General features: G+C 33.7%; 1 protein-coding gene across 5 annotated transcripts in view; it reads left to right on the top strand.

The window, feature by feature from the left end:
* The window catches only part of LOC109101962 (dipeptidyl aminopeptidase-like protein 6), a 168,042-nt gene that overhangs the window by 130,919 nt on the left and 23,005 nt on the right, over positions 1 to 14,118 (top strand). For all 5 annotated transcript variants that reach the window (XM_042717956.1, XM_042717955.1, XM_042717958.1 and 2 more), the window contains 5 exons: positions 2,626 to 2,724; positions 11,246 to 11,358; positions 11,460 to 11,534; positions 11,694 to 11,746; positions 12,267 to 12,348. In XM_042717956.1, coding sequence (XP_042573890.1) covers positions 2,626 to 2,724; positions 11,246 to 11,358; positions 11,460 to 11,534; positions 11,694 to 11,746; positions 12,267 to 12,348 — 422 coding nt within the window. The remainder of the gene's footprint in view (positions 1 to 2,625; positions 2,725 to 11,245; positions 11,359 to 11,459; positions 11,535 to 11,693; positions 11,747 to 12,266; positions 12,349 to 14,118) is intronic.

Genomic DNA, 14,118 nt, shown 5'->3' with positions numbered 1-14,118 from the left:
CTGTGTTGTTAATGCAGGAGAGACCAAGTGATGATGCCAAGCAGCTGCAGCAGCCAAAATATTCCTGGTTCTGGGTTCAATTTTAGTGATTTTCCAGGGTAATTAGTAAAGCGTGTATTATATGACTGTACTTTAATACAAGAAAAGTGGGCCACCATGTTTCCCAAGAGTTCAGTTAAATATTTTTTTTTTCAAACACGAGTGATAGAGTATGTATGCAAACATGGATCAATTGTTAGAGAGACTAAATTAGGATTTGCCTCAAGGAATGAATGAACTCATTTTTAACCCTCGCCTAATTGAGGGTGAGCGGTTTCCTTGTGTGGGGCTTGCAGAAAGACATCTAAAAGTACCTGGGTTATTTTGAGTATTATATTGAGTACTAATGCTACTTATATACTATTTATATACAGTAGTGTTTATTAATAGCTTTTATTTTAATTTATACATATAAAAATATATATATATATATATATATATATCTTGTCATATATATATATATATATATATATATATATATATATATATATATATATATATATATATATATATATATATATATATATATATGTATGTATATATGTAGCTTTGTTTTTTTCTTAATTTTAGTACTTCAACAAGCAAGATTTCTTATTTGTGAATTTTTAATCAATTTTTTTTCAGCTTAATTTCAAAGTAACATTTCCATTTACTTCAACTTAAAAACTTAAGTGAAAAAAAAAAAATACAGTTTTAATCTATTTTTCTATGGGTTTTTTTTTATTTTTTTTTATACAGCTTCATTTTAACACTATAAAATTTCCACTTAGAGTTCAGTTGTTTGCTTAACATTTTAAGTATAATCAAACTGGCTGTACAAGTAATTTCACCTTAATATATATTAAACTGACTTAAAATATTAAGTTGAAGATAATATAGTTAAATTAATGTGATGAGTAAATTGATACCAATACTGTTATAATAATATTTATTTCATATGTTGTATGAAGAAATTAAATGTCATTCCACTTTGCCTTTCTTGCTTCTACTCTTTGTGTCCAGTTGCAAAGTGTTAAACTCTTGAATTGATACTTGTTACTTAGTGAGACAAACTATGTGTGTGAGCGTATAGTCGTCTAATAACAACAACAACAACAACAACAACAACAACAACAAAAAAACTCATCTGGATGATTAAATCAATGTGTGGATCAATAGAGCTCTAAATAGTGGTTTGCTGAAGCCAGGTCTCACAAGACAGAAGCCAGACAATATGGTGGGAGCTGTGCATACATTTATTTTAAAAAAAAATAAAAATGTTGTTGTTTTCGCAGTGTTTTTTTTTTTTTTTTTTTTGGTCTCGTGGGGCCCAATGGAGGCGGTTTATAACACAAACAAAGTTCCAGAGTTACTTTCAAAATTTGAAGTTTGAGGAAAACCTGAACCCTACTGTTTTAAACTCACACACCTAAGCTTGAAGACAAATGTGCTGTGAATAATAAATCAGAATCTGTAAACAAGAACACTGGAGGCGATTATTATTTTTCTACATAACTTACAAAGTACTTCAAACACACCTTTTATTGTTTGATAGAGAAACTCATTGTTCTGGCATCCTTATTGAATGAAAAGAGAGGTGCAAAACTGAAAAGGAAAGTGTAAGTTGTATATTTTGCAAGAAATTACTATTTCTCAGTCTACTATTTAATACTCCTATTTTTCAGTCTTTGTGCTTCGAAATTTCATGATTTAATTAAATGTGTTGCCATTTCTGTGAAATGTACCAGTAATTTCTGAGTGAAAAATGTTTCTACAACTGTTTTTTTTTTTTTAATGCTGAAATATTGAGGAGCTATTTTAAGTTTGCAGGTGTACAGTAGGACATTGGTTAGAAAACATAATTCAGCTGGCAGACCACTAATCTGGAGGAAAACACCACTTTTATTGTTGAATGTATTATATGTATTGAAAATTAATTATGTATTAAATGTATATTAAATACAATTATCTATCAAGGTAAACTGAACCTACTTTTTAAAATATTTAGATATGACTTAGGTACATCTTATTATATAAATTCACAATTATTTTTATTGTCTTTTAAGGTACTGCTGAACGTACTGACAAGCGTTCATGGTAAACTAAAATGTACTTTAATGTAATTTCAATTAAAACTTGTATGTCATGCATTTATATTTGCAGTAACACATTTGTAATGATAAAGCTGCAATTAAGTACAGTTAAAATATATTAACTCTACACAAAAAAAATAACATTAGAGTTAAAACGAAAATCAAATGCTTTACGTGTGCTTTAGTATCTTAGTCAACACATACAGTATATATACAGTATAGTGTAATAAGTGTATTTCTTTAAAGTAAAAAAATTATTAAATATAATTATTTCAAATGTACTTAAAGCAAAACTTTTAATTTGACATTAAAGCACACTATATATATATACTTCTAAGATATGAAATTCTCTACAGGTGGGAAATCAATACAGTTAAGTGCACTTATTTTTGACAAGGGATGGCTGTTTGTCTGTGTAACACCTTTGTAATTTTCAAACTATAATCTTTCAAAAATGTAAAACTATTTAAAATGTTTTCCAGCAGTTAACTTTGACAAACTTTTCTGCTCACAGCTGAGGATGACAGTCTGGCCTCCAAGAAGAAAGTTGCGATTGAGGACATCTTCAGTGGGAAGCTCCGGGCACATGACCCTGAGGCAACATGGATTAGCAGTGAGTGACGGTTGAGTTTTACTCCCTGTTGTTCAGATGCCAGCACTGTGGGTGGATGCAGGGACTTTTTCATCATCTCATAACACCAAAGAAAGAAATTGCATCAGGATCTGCATCTAAAGCCTCATACTGATTGAATGCAATCTCTGTGGTACTTCAGATGAAAATCCCCATTTAATATGGACAGGTGTGAAGAAATATTCTTCCCCAGCATTGCATATTCTTTTCTGCCTTTGTTCAGGCTTGAATTCTTTCACGGTGGCTTAGAGGCTCTGGGTTTTCATCATACTCTTAAAGCAAATGACTGCAGACTGAGAGTCACTTTATTGCCTTTTATTGACTGTAAAACTTGGATAGGGCTGTGTATTACTTTCCATTTCTAACCATGCAGCATACAGTACCTGGTAAAAAAGACAAGAAATAAAAAAGAAAAAAGAAATGGACATACTCAAGTAAAAGTACAGATATCTTACCAGAAAATAACTTTAGTAGACGTTGAAGTCAATTCAATTCAATTCAAGTTTATTTGTATAGCGCTTTTTACGATACAAATCATTGAAAAGCAACTTAATTACTTAAATTAAGTTTCTACAATATTTAGTAGTAGCTTATCAATGATGACTGTCAGTTTATGTGCATACTGCAGAAATGTTTGGAAAAATCTATAAAAGATGTAAACAAACAGACGATTAACACTATTAACAGCAATTATGCAATCAAACTTATAGCAATTGTCTCTGGGTGAGCATCATCTGAGGTCCTTTGAGGGGTTGGCATCATCTCTTCTCAGGTGTTCTGGATCCAGACTGGAGCTTGTGTAAATCCTAGTTACCACGGGACGTAAATCCCGTGTCAAAACAGAGAAACAAATAGAGACAGCATTAGCATAGCTGCTGTTCCAGCCAAGTAAAATTAATTAGTTTAACCCAAGCTAAAGCATAATAATGCGCATTTGATCAGATACAACTGCAGTCCAAAATTATGAGATGCATTATTTGAATGCTTGGCCAAAGAGATGTGTTTTTAATCTAGATTTAAACAAAGAAAGTGTGTCTGAACCCCGAACATTATCAGGAAGGCTATTCCAGAGTTTGGGTGCCAAATGCAAAAAAACTATACCTCCTTTAGTGGACTTTGCTATCCTAGGTACTACCAAAAGTCCAGCGTTTTGTGACCTTATAGGGAGCGTGATGGATTGTAGTGTGGTAGAAGACTAGTTAGGTATGCAAGAGATAAACCATTAAGGGCCTTATAAGTAAGTAATAATATTTTGTAACTGATACGGGACTTAAATAGGAAGCCAGTGCAGAGACTGTAAAATTGGGGTAATATGATCATATTTTCTTGACCTGGTAAGGACTCTAGCCGCTGCATTTTGGACTACCTGTAGCTTGTTTATCGAAGATGCAGGACAACCAGCTAGCAGTGCATTACAATAGTCCAGTCTAGAGGTCATGAATGCATGAACTAGCTTTTCTGCATCAGAAACAGGTAACATGTTTCGTAGCTTGGCAATGTTTCTAAGATGGAAGAATGTTGTTTTTGTAACATGGGATATATTATTTTCATAAGGCAAGTTGCTGTGTAATATGACACCCAGATTTTTGTAATTGCAAATTGTAATCTACGAGATTCTGTGTAATGTTTTTTGGTCCAATAAGTAATATCTAAAATTTTTAACACACTCTGTTAGCTTAGATAATTTTGAAGTTTCATCTGGTCTTGTTGATATATATTGTTGAGTATCATCAGCATAACAGTGGAAACTAATCCTGTATTTGCTAATAATATTACCATGTATACTGAAAATAGCAGAGGACCTAAGACAGATCCTTGTGGCACTCCATATTTTACTTGTGATAAATGAGATGACTCCCCATTTAAATAAACAAAGTGGTAGCGATCGGACAGGTAGGATCTAAACCATCTTAAAGCCTGCCCTTGAATACCTGTATAGTTTTGTAATCTATCTATGAGTATGTCATGATCTATGGTGTCGAACGCAGCACTAAGATCAAGTAAAACTAGCAATGAGATGCAGCCTTGGTCTGCCGCAAGAAGCAAGTCATTTGTAATTTTAACAAGTACAGTTTCTGTGCTATGATTGGGCCTGAAACCCGACTGAAATTCTTCATAGAGATCATTTTTTTGCAGGAAGGAGCATAATTGAGCAGACACAACTTTCTAAAATTTTAGACATAAATGGAAGATTTTAAATGGGTCTGTAATTTGCCAGTTCACAAGGATCTAGTTGTGGTTTCTTAATAAGAGGCTTAATAACCGCCAGCTTGAATGGTTTTGGGACGTGACTTAAAAAGTCACTGTTTAGAATATCACTTGAGTAAAAGTCTTAAAGTATGTGATAATTATCGTACATAAGTATCAAAATTATTTTTTATATATATTAAACATACTAAAGTATTGAAAGTAAAGTACAAGTAAATGCAAAATAGAAAAGGAGCAAATAAACATATAAAAAATGTTTATATACAACTTGAATAGCAAGATTGTGTTCATTTTCAACTCTTTCTTCCATTTTGTATCTTTGGGTAAGAACAAGAGGCACTTTATCTGGAAGCCTACTTAGTGTCTTAAATTCCAACTTAAGAAAACATTTCTGGAATCTGCATCTGAAATGGCATTTATAGTTTAATGTATCTCAAAGGGGACACGGATGCATTTAACCTGCAGCTACACATAATGTTTTTTTTTTGTTTGTTTGTTTGTTTGTTTTTTAAAACAAAACGTTGAATACTGAAAAAAATAGTTGAAATGTGAAATTAAAACCATCAGTAGGTGGCAGCAAGTGAGTGAGTCATTGAGATTCAACCGATTCATTCAAAAGGGTGATTCATTCAGAAACAAAGCATTTGACTGTGTTAATGAGTGAATCACTGAATCATTTATTCAACCGAATCATTCAAAAAGCTGATTCATTCAATAAGTAAACACCGTCCATTGCTCAGAGACGCAAAAAAGTGCTGTGATCTTTGTTTGGAACTATTTCGTTGGTAAAATTGATTAATAACACGCAATATTGTGTCTAAAATTGTGTCCCTTAATGCTAACTTTATTAAACTTGTATAAAATGCTGATATCCGGAGAAAAAAGCGGCACTCTTTGTGTGATATATAGATTAGGTTCACTATATTAAATAACATAAATATAAAAAGCATACAGAAGCATTTTTGCCATCTACAATTTAGAATGCCTTGAGTTTTGAATTTTAATAAATCACGTGCGTACACTCTGTGTGTGATTTGGTGCTATAATGTTACTCGATAATGTCCTCCGGCCAGATATCATGCTCTGGTCCCAGGCAACAAGGCAGGTGGCCCTAATAGAGCTGACGGTCCCTTGGGAGGAAAGGATCGAGGAGGCACATGAACACAAGATAGGGAAGTATCAGTCCCTCATCTCGGAGAGCCAGCAGAGGGGTTGGAGAGCCTGGAATCTACCGGTGGAGGTGGGTTGCAGGGGGTTCCCAGGACAGTCACTATGGAGAGCACTGGGGATTCTTGGGGTTAGAGGGGCAACCCACAAGAACCTGGTGAACAACATAGCAAAGCAGGCAGAGACAGCATCCAGATGGCTGTGGTTGAAGAGGAGCGAGCGGTGGCTAAGCCAGGCTGGCAGAGAGGGTGGGGGTCAGAGTTGAGTGGTGAAGTCCTGAATGACCGAGGGAGCAGTTCCAGGACGCTGGTTCTGCTGTCAAGCCCCATTGAGGTGTCGTGGGCTAGTTGACGAAACATCTGTTAAGTGGGGTGCCCACTTGAAAACCCAGTGAAGTCAACAAGTCTGAACCATGCAGCTCTGTGCTCAGTTGAAGACGTTTGAGTGGAACAACTTCTATACTAGCCACCCACCTAAGGAGCAGGACGTAACTCCTGCCAAGTGCAGTGGCTGCGATAGACCCTATCGTTTAAAGACAGTCAGATGGCACATCATTACAACAACACTTACCATATTATCGCAGAAGATGCACTGTATATCGCACACCGGAGCCTCGACTTGAGTGTAAAATGAATCATATGCGGTTGTGTGAGCACTAGTTAGCACGTGAGCAAAGGTGTTTTTATAGGAGTCTAACTTGCAAGCGCCAGACGACTGATTCGTCAAACTACAGTAGCTTTCCTGCAGTCTGTGTTCTTCCGACTTTATTTTGTAGCAAGTAACAAATTTGCTTCAGTGAAATGTAAATGAGTAAACGTATACATTTTAATTAGGAAATGTAGTGGAGTAAAAGTTGGCAGAAATATAAAATCTTAATTAGTGCTGTAACGAAGTTACACCACTGATTGTGACTTTTATCTAAAAACTGAGACAATTCCTCACAATTCTGCACTTACATATCACAATTTTGTCTTTTTTCTCACAATTCTGAGAAGTTTTTTTTTTCCTCAGAATTGTGAAATGTACAGTATGCTCACAATTGTAAGAAAAAAAGTCAGAATTAAAAAAACACAGTTGCCTTTTTTATTTTTTAATTTGTAGTGAAAACAGAAAAAAAAAAAAAACAACTCAGAATTCTAAAAAAAGTCAGAATTGTGAGATGTAAACTCAGGATTCTAAGAAAAACTGAATTCCTTCTTTTTATATCTCTTATAATCGCAATTTTGAGTTTTAAGTCCAAAAGTGAGATAAAAATAAAATATTAATAAAACTGTGTCTATTTATTTATTTTTTTGTTAGTTTGTTTTATGGGCCTTTTTCTAGGCTTCTTTATGTTAGAAATGGTATACAACCTTGGACCACCAAAGAGTAGCCACTTGCTACCATTTAACATGTTTTTGAAAGGTATATACATTCCTATAGGCTCTGTTATAAGAAAGCACTAACGAGTGCATGTAAATTTTTAATCTAAATAGAATTTGGCTGTTAAAGACAGCACAGCAGATAGGTCAGGCTAATTAACCGTGAGAGCAGAGGTTGACATGACCTCACAAAATTGGCAAATCCTCTTCCCCCAAGACTCCACCTGTCCCCAAACTCTCAAGAATTGTAGTTCAGCGTTAAGATGACTGTAAATCTTTGGCACCATGATCCACATTAGCATGTCACATAATCTTTAACAACATTTTCATGTTTTCTGTTTTCGTTATTGGATTATTCCATGTACAAATTCATTTATAATAGCTATAATCACTATAATAGCATCATCTCAGTATTTCCATTGTTTACAAATGTATTACTTAAATACATCTATTCATTTTTAAAGTGCCTGATTGTTCTGGACATTTCAAAGCTTTATTTAAATTACTTTCTGTTTTAAGTTTAATGCAGTGTATTTCTATATCAACAGTGAATCTTTGTGAAAAAGAATTACATTTTATCAGGAAAAAAAACAGTAAAAACAGTACTTAAGGAAATAATAAACATTAAAAGAATATACTGCACTTAGTGCAAACTAAATGTAATGTTTTCAGAAACTTAACTGTATGTTATTTAAAATGACAAAGTTATGTTAAATGCAATTAGTTGAATGGTAACACTTTACAATAAGGTTTATTTAGTTAGTTAATGTGTGTTACAATACATTTGTTACAGTATTTAATAATTTTTGTTAATGTTAGTTAATACAAACTGTTATAGTTGTCCGTTTTTGTTGGCTCAAGTCCATTACATAATATTAACAGAGACAACTTTAGATTTAATAATGTATTAGTAAATGTTGTAAATAACATCAAATAAAATTAATAAATGCCTTAGAAGTATTTTTCATTGTTAGTTAATGTTAACTACTGTATAACAAATTGAACCTTACTGGTAGTCAACAAGTAGGTAGGTAGTTAACTACATCTTTATGCAGTTTCACAGAAATATGCAAGTGTACTGACAAGAATTTATAGTAAATTAAAATATACTTTTATTTGGATTAAAACGTGTATGTCATGCATTTAAATATATTTGTAATTACACATTTCTAATTTAGTACAATTTAAACATATTAACTTTCTGTGTAATATTAAATAACACAGTTAAGGCTATAATCAAGTACTTCACATGTACTGTACTTTAGTTTGTTAGTCAACACATCAAAATAAGTGTACTTCTGTAAAGCATGTCAAAAGATGATAAAACAATTAAAAATGTACTTTAAAGTAAAACTTTAAGTTATTACAAAGTATACTTTCCAAAGTGTAATAAAGTGTTATATAGTCAAGTGATCATAAAGTACGGTTAAGTACAATAACTATTTAAGTACAAGTGGCCTTTTTTCATTAATATTATATTATCTGCAAGTACATTTTTTTTTAAAAATGATACTTTTAAGATTTGAAGCACACTGTAAGTGCACATTTAATACAATTAAGCACACTTCTTTTTCACAAAGGAAGCTATTATGTGAACAAATTGATGGTCTCAGACTACAGTGCTCATGCTGACAGCAAGAAAAGCATAAACACTTTAACTAACACTGAGCTTCAAAAGAAGATAAACTGTAACCAAGCACTCCTGCTTGCTGTAGTGTTTTGCACACTATCACTGTATGTACTTCTGAGGTTGTTCTGGTGTAGGTCTCTAATGCTAAGGCTTTTGTTGATGCTTTATGTTAGCTATTATTTAAAATTTCCTGTGCCTGAAATTTCAGTCGATTTTTTGCAGAATAGAAAAATAGGGGCGTCCTTTGTTTGTCCTTGTTTGTGTTATAAAGGTGCAGCCCTGGTGCCTTGTAAAGTGTGCAAAAGATGTAAATCATGTTTTGATCTGCATTTTGATGAATCGTTTTTCGTTATTCTGCTGCTGAAAATGCGTTTGTTGTTTTAAGGCTGTGTTTACCTCAGAGAAAGAGCCCTATTATTCTCTCTCTGACATGCTCCACAACTCAGCGTCAAGCCTTTTTAAAAGCGATCACTCGTCTGTATTATTTATCAAGGCGGGCGCTATCTGCATTCAGGTCTGAAGCAGACTTGTTTACCGGGGTAGGTATAACATTTACAGCCTGCATAAACAAAGAACACAGTTGCCCTAGCAAAACAGGAACTTTTAAAGCTGGCAAAAATGAGCAAATGCTTTAAAATGAGCTGTAAAAATGTTTTAAAGTCTTTCCATAAATGAATTAATGCATTTATGGGTTATAAAATGGGGTAAAACTATAGCTGTCTGTTCTCACCAAAATGAAGTGATTGTCCATAAATCTTACCCTATTGTTGTTTATTGCTCTGCTAGTTTATATTATGTAGTTGTTAATTATTTCAGGTTTTTTGTTTTTAAGAAATGTATAAAGTTTACAAATTAAAATACTTTTTTTTTTGCTTTGTCATTATGATATATGGAGTGTAGAATGAAGGGGCGAAAAAGTTATTTAAAATAGTTCAACCTACAGAAGTAAGGCAACAACATGACAAAACATGAAAAAATGAGGGGGTACAAATTATATATATATACACACATACACACACACACACACACACACACACACACACACACACACACACACACACATACACATACACACACACACACACACACACACACTATAAGAAATCTAACTAAAAACTAAGCATTTTATGTTGATTGATGCATTGAAAATTTTCAGTTGGTCTCTCTCTCTCTCTCTCTCTCTCTGTATATATATATATACATATATTATATTCTCCAAAGTTTTTGTAATATTTAAAGTTTTTTAAAATGTATTTTTATGTTCACCAAGATTGCATTTGTTTGAGCAAAAATACAGTAATATTAAATAAAATAAAAAAATAATATATACTCTTTTGTATTTTACTATTTTTAATCCAATTTAAAATGTAATTTATTCTTGTGATGCAGTGTTGAATTTTCAGCATCCATTACTTCAGTTATCAGTGTGTAATATGTCATATGTATACAATATATTACATAAGGAGTCATATCATAAATATTTCATTATTATGTTGATCTTATAATAGATTCATATAACTTCTGAATAGTCTCCAATTGAATGTTCAATCGTGAATGTTCTATCAGTTGCTTTAGGAGATTTTGGAGGAGAAAATTTGCTTCTGCTTCTGATAATATTGAAGTCAGGTGATTTGTCTGGCCAGGGCATGTCAGGTGCATCTTGGTCATATTTTTCTCATTTTAGGATTGGTATCTGTGATTAAAGTTTTAGCAATTGCAGACCTTTCCAAGATGTTGGCTTTGTTAAGTTCTCTCTGGCTGGTTTTTGTTGAAAAGGTGAATATTGAGGTTTGCTATCACTTTGCTGCAGTAGTTTGTCCCGTGCTCAGTGGTCCCTATCATTTACTTTCGGTTTTCGCCCACTATTCTTCTTCGATGATGAAGACTTTTGATGTTTGTGTATGCAGTCACTATCATGAAGACTGTTGTTCTTAAAAAGGCAAACAATTGGGCTGTTGAGGTTACAGATGCTTATTGATTATTAAGTTGGTAAATAGCCTTGTAATAATGTACAGCCAGCTGAATATTATCATGATAAAACATCCCTGTCTCTTTATTTTGTGAGAGTGACCAGCTGACTGTACTTGATATGTACTGTGTATCAACGATAATATTTTTTTCTTCTTCATCTTCAAAGACACTGAGCTGCTCTACAGTACAAATGACAGCAATGTGGTGAGACGCAACGTGCTGACCGATACCTCCAAGATTTTGGTGAAGAACACAACGTTTGAGAGTTTCAAAAACCAGGTTCTTACCTCTTTGGTTAACATCAAAACATGCAGATGTTTTGTACTAAAGAAAAGCAACTCCAGAGCTAAAATGCATAACCTTTTTTTCTTTGGTTTCAGGGATCCTACAGAGCGATCACATACAAAGTGTCTCCTGATCTAAAATATGTGCTGGTGGCCTACAACATTGTGCCGGTAAATGCTTCGTATTCTGATTCATAATGTGAAGAATCTAGCTATGTTTGTTCCTCAAATTCTCTTATCTTTTGTTATCTGTTGCATCACATCTCTTTGTAAAAGCTGACACTTTTGACACTTCTAAAGGCCATCTCGTCTCTTCTCTTTGTTCTCCAGCTTTATCAGTATTCCTTCATGGCCTATTACATCATCTGCAGCCTTGACTCTCCGTAAGTCTTGTTGTTGAGACTGAAATCCTGCCACAATCTCACTGGGTTTTTTTTTTACTGTCATCTCACCTGAGCTCTTCAGAGAGGACAGAGTCATTGTGGAGAACTAAATTGTGGGAAACACTGCCACCTAGTGTGTGTTTCCTAAGAACTGGTGTCATATTCTCCCAGAGCGGGCCGTGTCAGTGCAAATATAATTTGTCCTAAGAGTCAGTCTCCCCCCCCTCAGTCTAAATTATTCACTACGTGTAGCCTTAAACATTGCAAGGGAATTCAGATTTTGACCCATGATAATTGTATAGGATACTACGGTAGTTAGATGTCAAATAGGTTAAACAAGCAGACTCATTCAGCTCGCACACACTTTCACTCTCTCTCTGTCATTCTAACAGACACATATGAGACTATTTGACCTTCTCTGGTGAAGCAGTGCAATACATTTCATTCATGAATGCAAAGAAACACACACATATACACAGTCGTCCTTTAATGGTTTTGAGATTGGTTTGTTTTTTGACAGAGAGAAAGTGGAGCTGACCCCTAATGAGGTGCAGAGCACCGCACTGCAGTACGCTGGATGGGGTCCCAAAGGACAGCAACTGGTAAGAGAATCACACACACACACACACACACACACACCACAATAAAAACACACACACACACACACACACACACACACACACACACACTCTCTCTCTCTCTACCACTGATGAGTCACTGAAAAAATAGGAAGTAAACTTCAAAAAAAGCCACAATTAAATACCACAAAACACAAACATGGTAATAAGAAATTGGTTTAATATGTAGCCTTACTGTATAGCCTAATATTCATTATAACATTATTAAGCTTATGATTTTGTGGAGCATGTAACAGGTGGAAAAGAACTTCATCAGACATGCAATATGCATAAACAAGCAATATTAATAACATTCAATTGCACAACATGCAAATATTGTGTGTGTGTATGTATACACACTTTTTATCATTTTTTTTCAGTATTACTGTATATATTCTTTTCCTGGAAAAGTGTGGATTTTATTGAAACATACATGTAATGACCATCATGATCACAATCTACAGTAAATCCTGGTTTGCCTTTATCCACTGGTGATGATAGAAATCTAAAGAAGCCCAGAAATCTAAAGAAATCTAAAGAAGCCCAAGCCTAGTTTAGGCTCTCAGCTCAACTGGACTAAAGCGTTATAGTAAAACAGCTATTTTTCGGGTGCTAGAAGAGCATGGATGTACCATACCTCAGCTGTAAATAGTAATTGCATCTATAAGGAAAGTATATATTTTAGTGTAGTTGTATACTTTAACTAGTCATAGTAAAAAGGTTTTTACCAGTACCAGTACCAATAATTTAAAAGAACCAGTATTCCATGTAAACTATAGTTCAAAAGTTTGGGGTCAGTATGATTTTTAAAAGAAATGTATACTTTTATTCATTAAGGATGCATTTAATTGATCAAAAATGACAGTAAAGACATCTATGAAGTTCTTTCAAATAAATGCTGTTCTTCTGAACGCTCTCTAAAAAAAAAGACTGGAGTAATGATGCTGACAGTTCAACTTTGATCACAGGAATAAATTAAATTTTAAAGTACAAAAAAATAAATAAAAAAATACAAAACAGTTAAATTAAATTTTAATAATAATTTACTATATTATTGTTTTTTATTGATTAAACAAAGGCAGCCTTTGAGAGCATAAGAGACTTCTTTTAAAAACATTACAAAATGTACCATCCCCAAACTTTCGAACAATATAGTGTATTTTATGAATTCAGCATTATAACAACAACAAAAAAAAAAAAATCCTAGAGTTATATTGTTTAAAATAATTTTACATGGTCAAACTGCTTGATATTGTGTATTAACCACCCAATATCAAATAAGTGTGAATCATCACCAGTAGAGCACAGGATCTGGAGATTTGAGCTGCTCATGTTGGCCTGATTGTGTCCGTGTCATGCTGGCAGAGATAAAGCAGGACCTCTAGTTAAGCAGTGGCAGATGGCAGCAGCGTGACACAACCCCATTTCAAAAGAGCTGATATTAGTTTCTTTCTGACCTCATCCTGTACTGTCTGTGCTATAGATGTGAATGATGTAAATGGCTTGTTGAGGAAAGGTGTACTTTTTTACTTTATGGTTTTCATCCAAAATCTGAACCCAAGGGCGTCATGTGTCTTTTAGTGTTTGTGATGGAAGAACAAGACAAACAGACAGTGTTTGCATTAGTACTGCAGTCTGTTGTTTTTGTATCAAAATCGTCAGTTATCAGTCAACACAAGAAGTGTAATATAATCCAAGCCTGTATTATGTGTGTTTACCTGCAAACACAAACTCATATATGGCACTGCACTGTAT

This window comes from Cyprinus carpio, chromosome B2 (genome assembly GCF_018340385.1).
Source record: "Cyprinus carpio isolate SPL01 chromosome B2, ASM1834038v1, whole genome shotgun sequence".
NCBI classification, from domain to species: Eukaryota; Metazoa; Chordata; class Actinopteri; order Cypriniformes; family Cyprinidae; genus Cyprinus; species Cyprinus carpio.
Note: the sequence above shows the minus strand (reverse complement) of the source record. Positions and strands in the feature narration are given on the sequence as shown.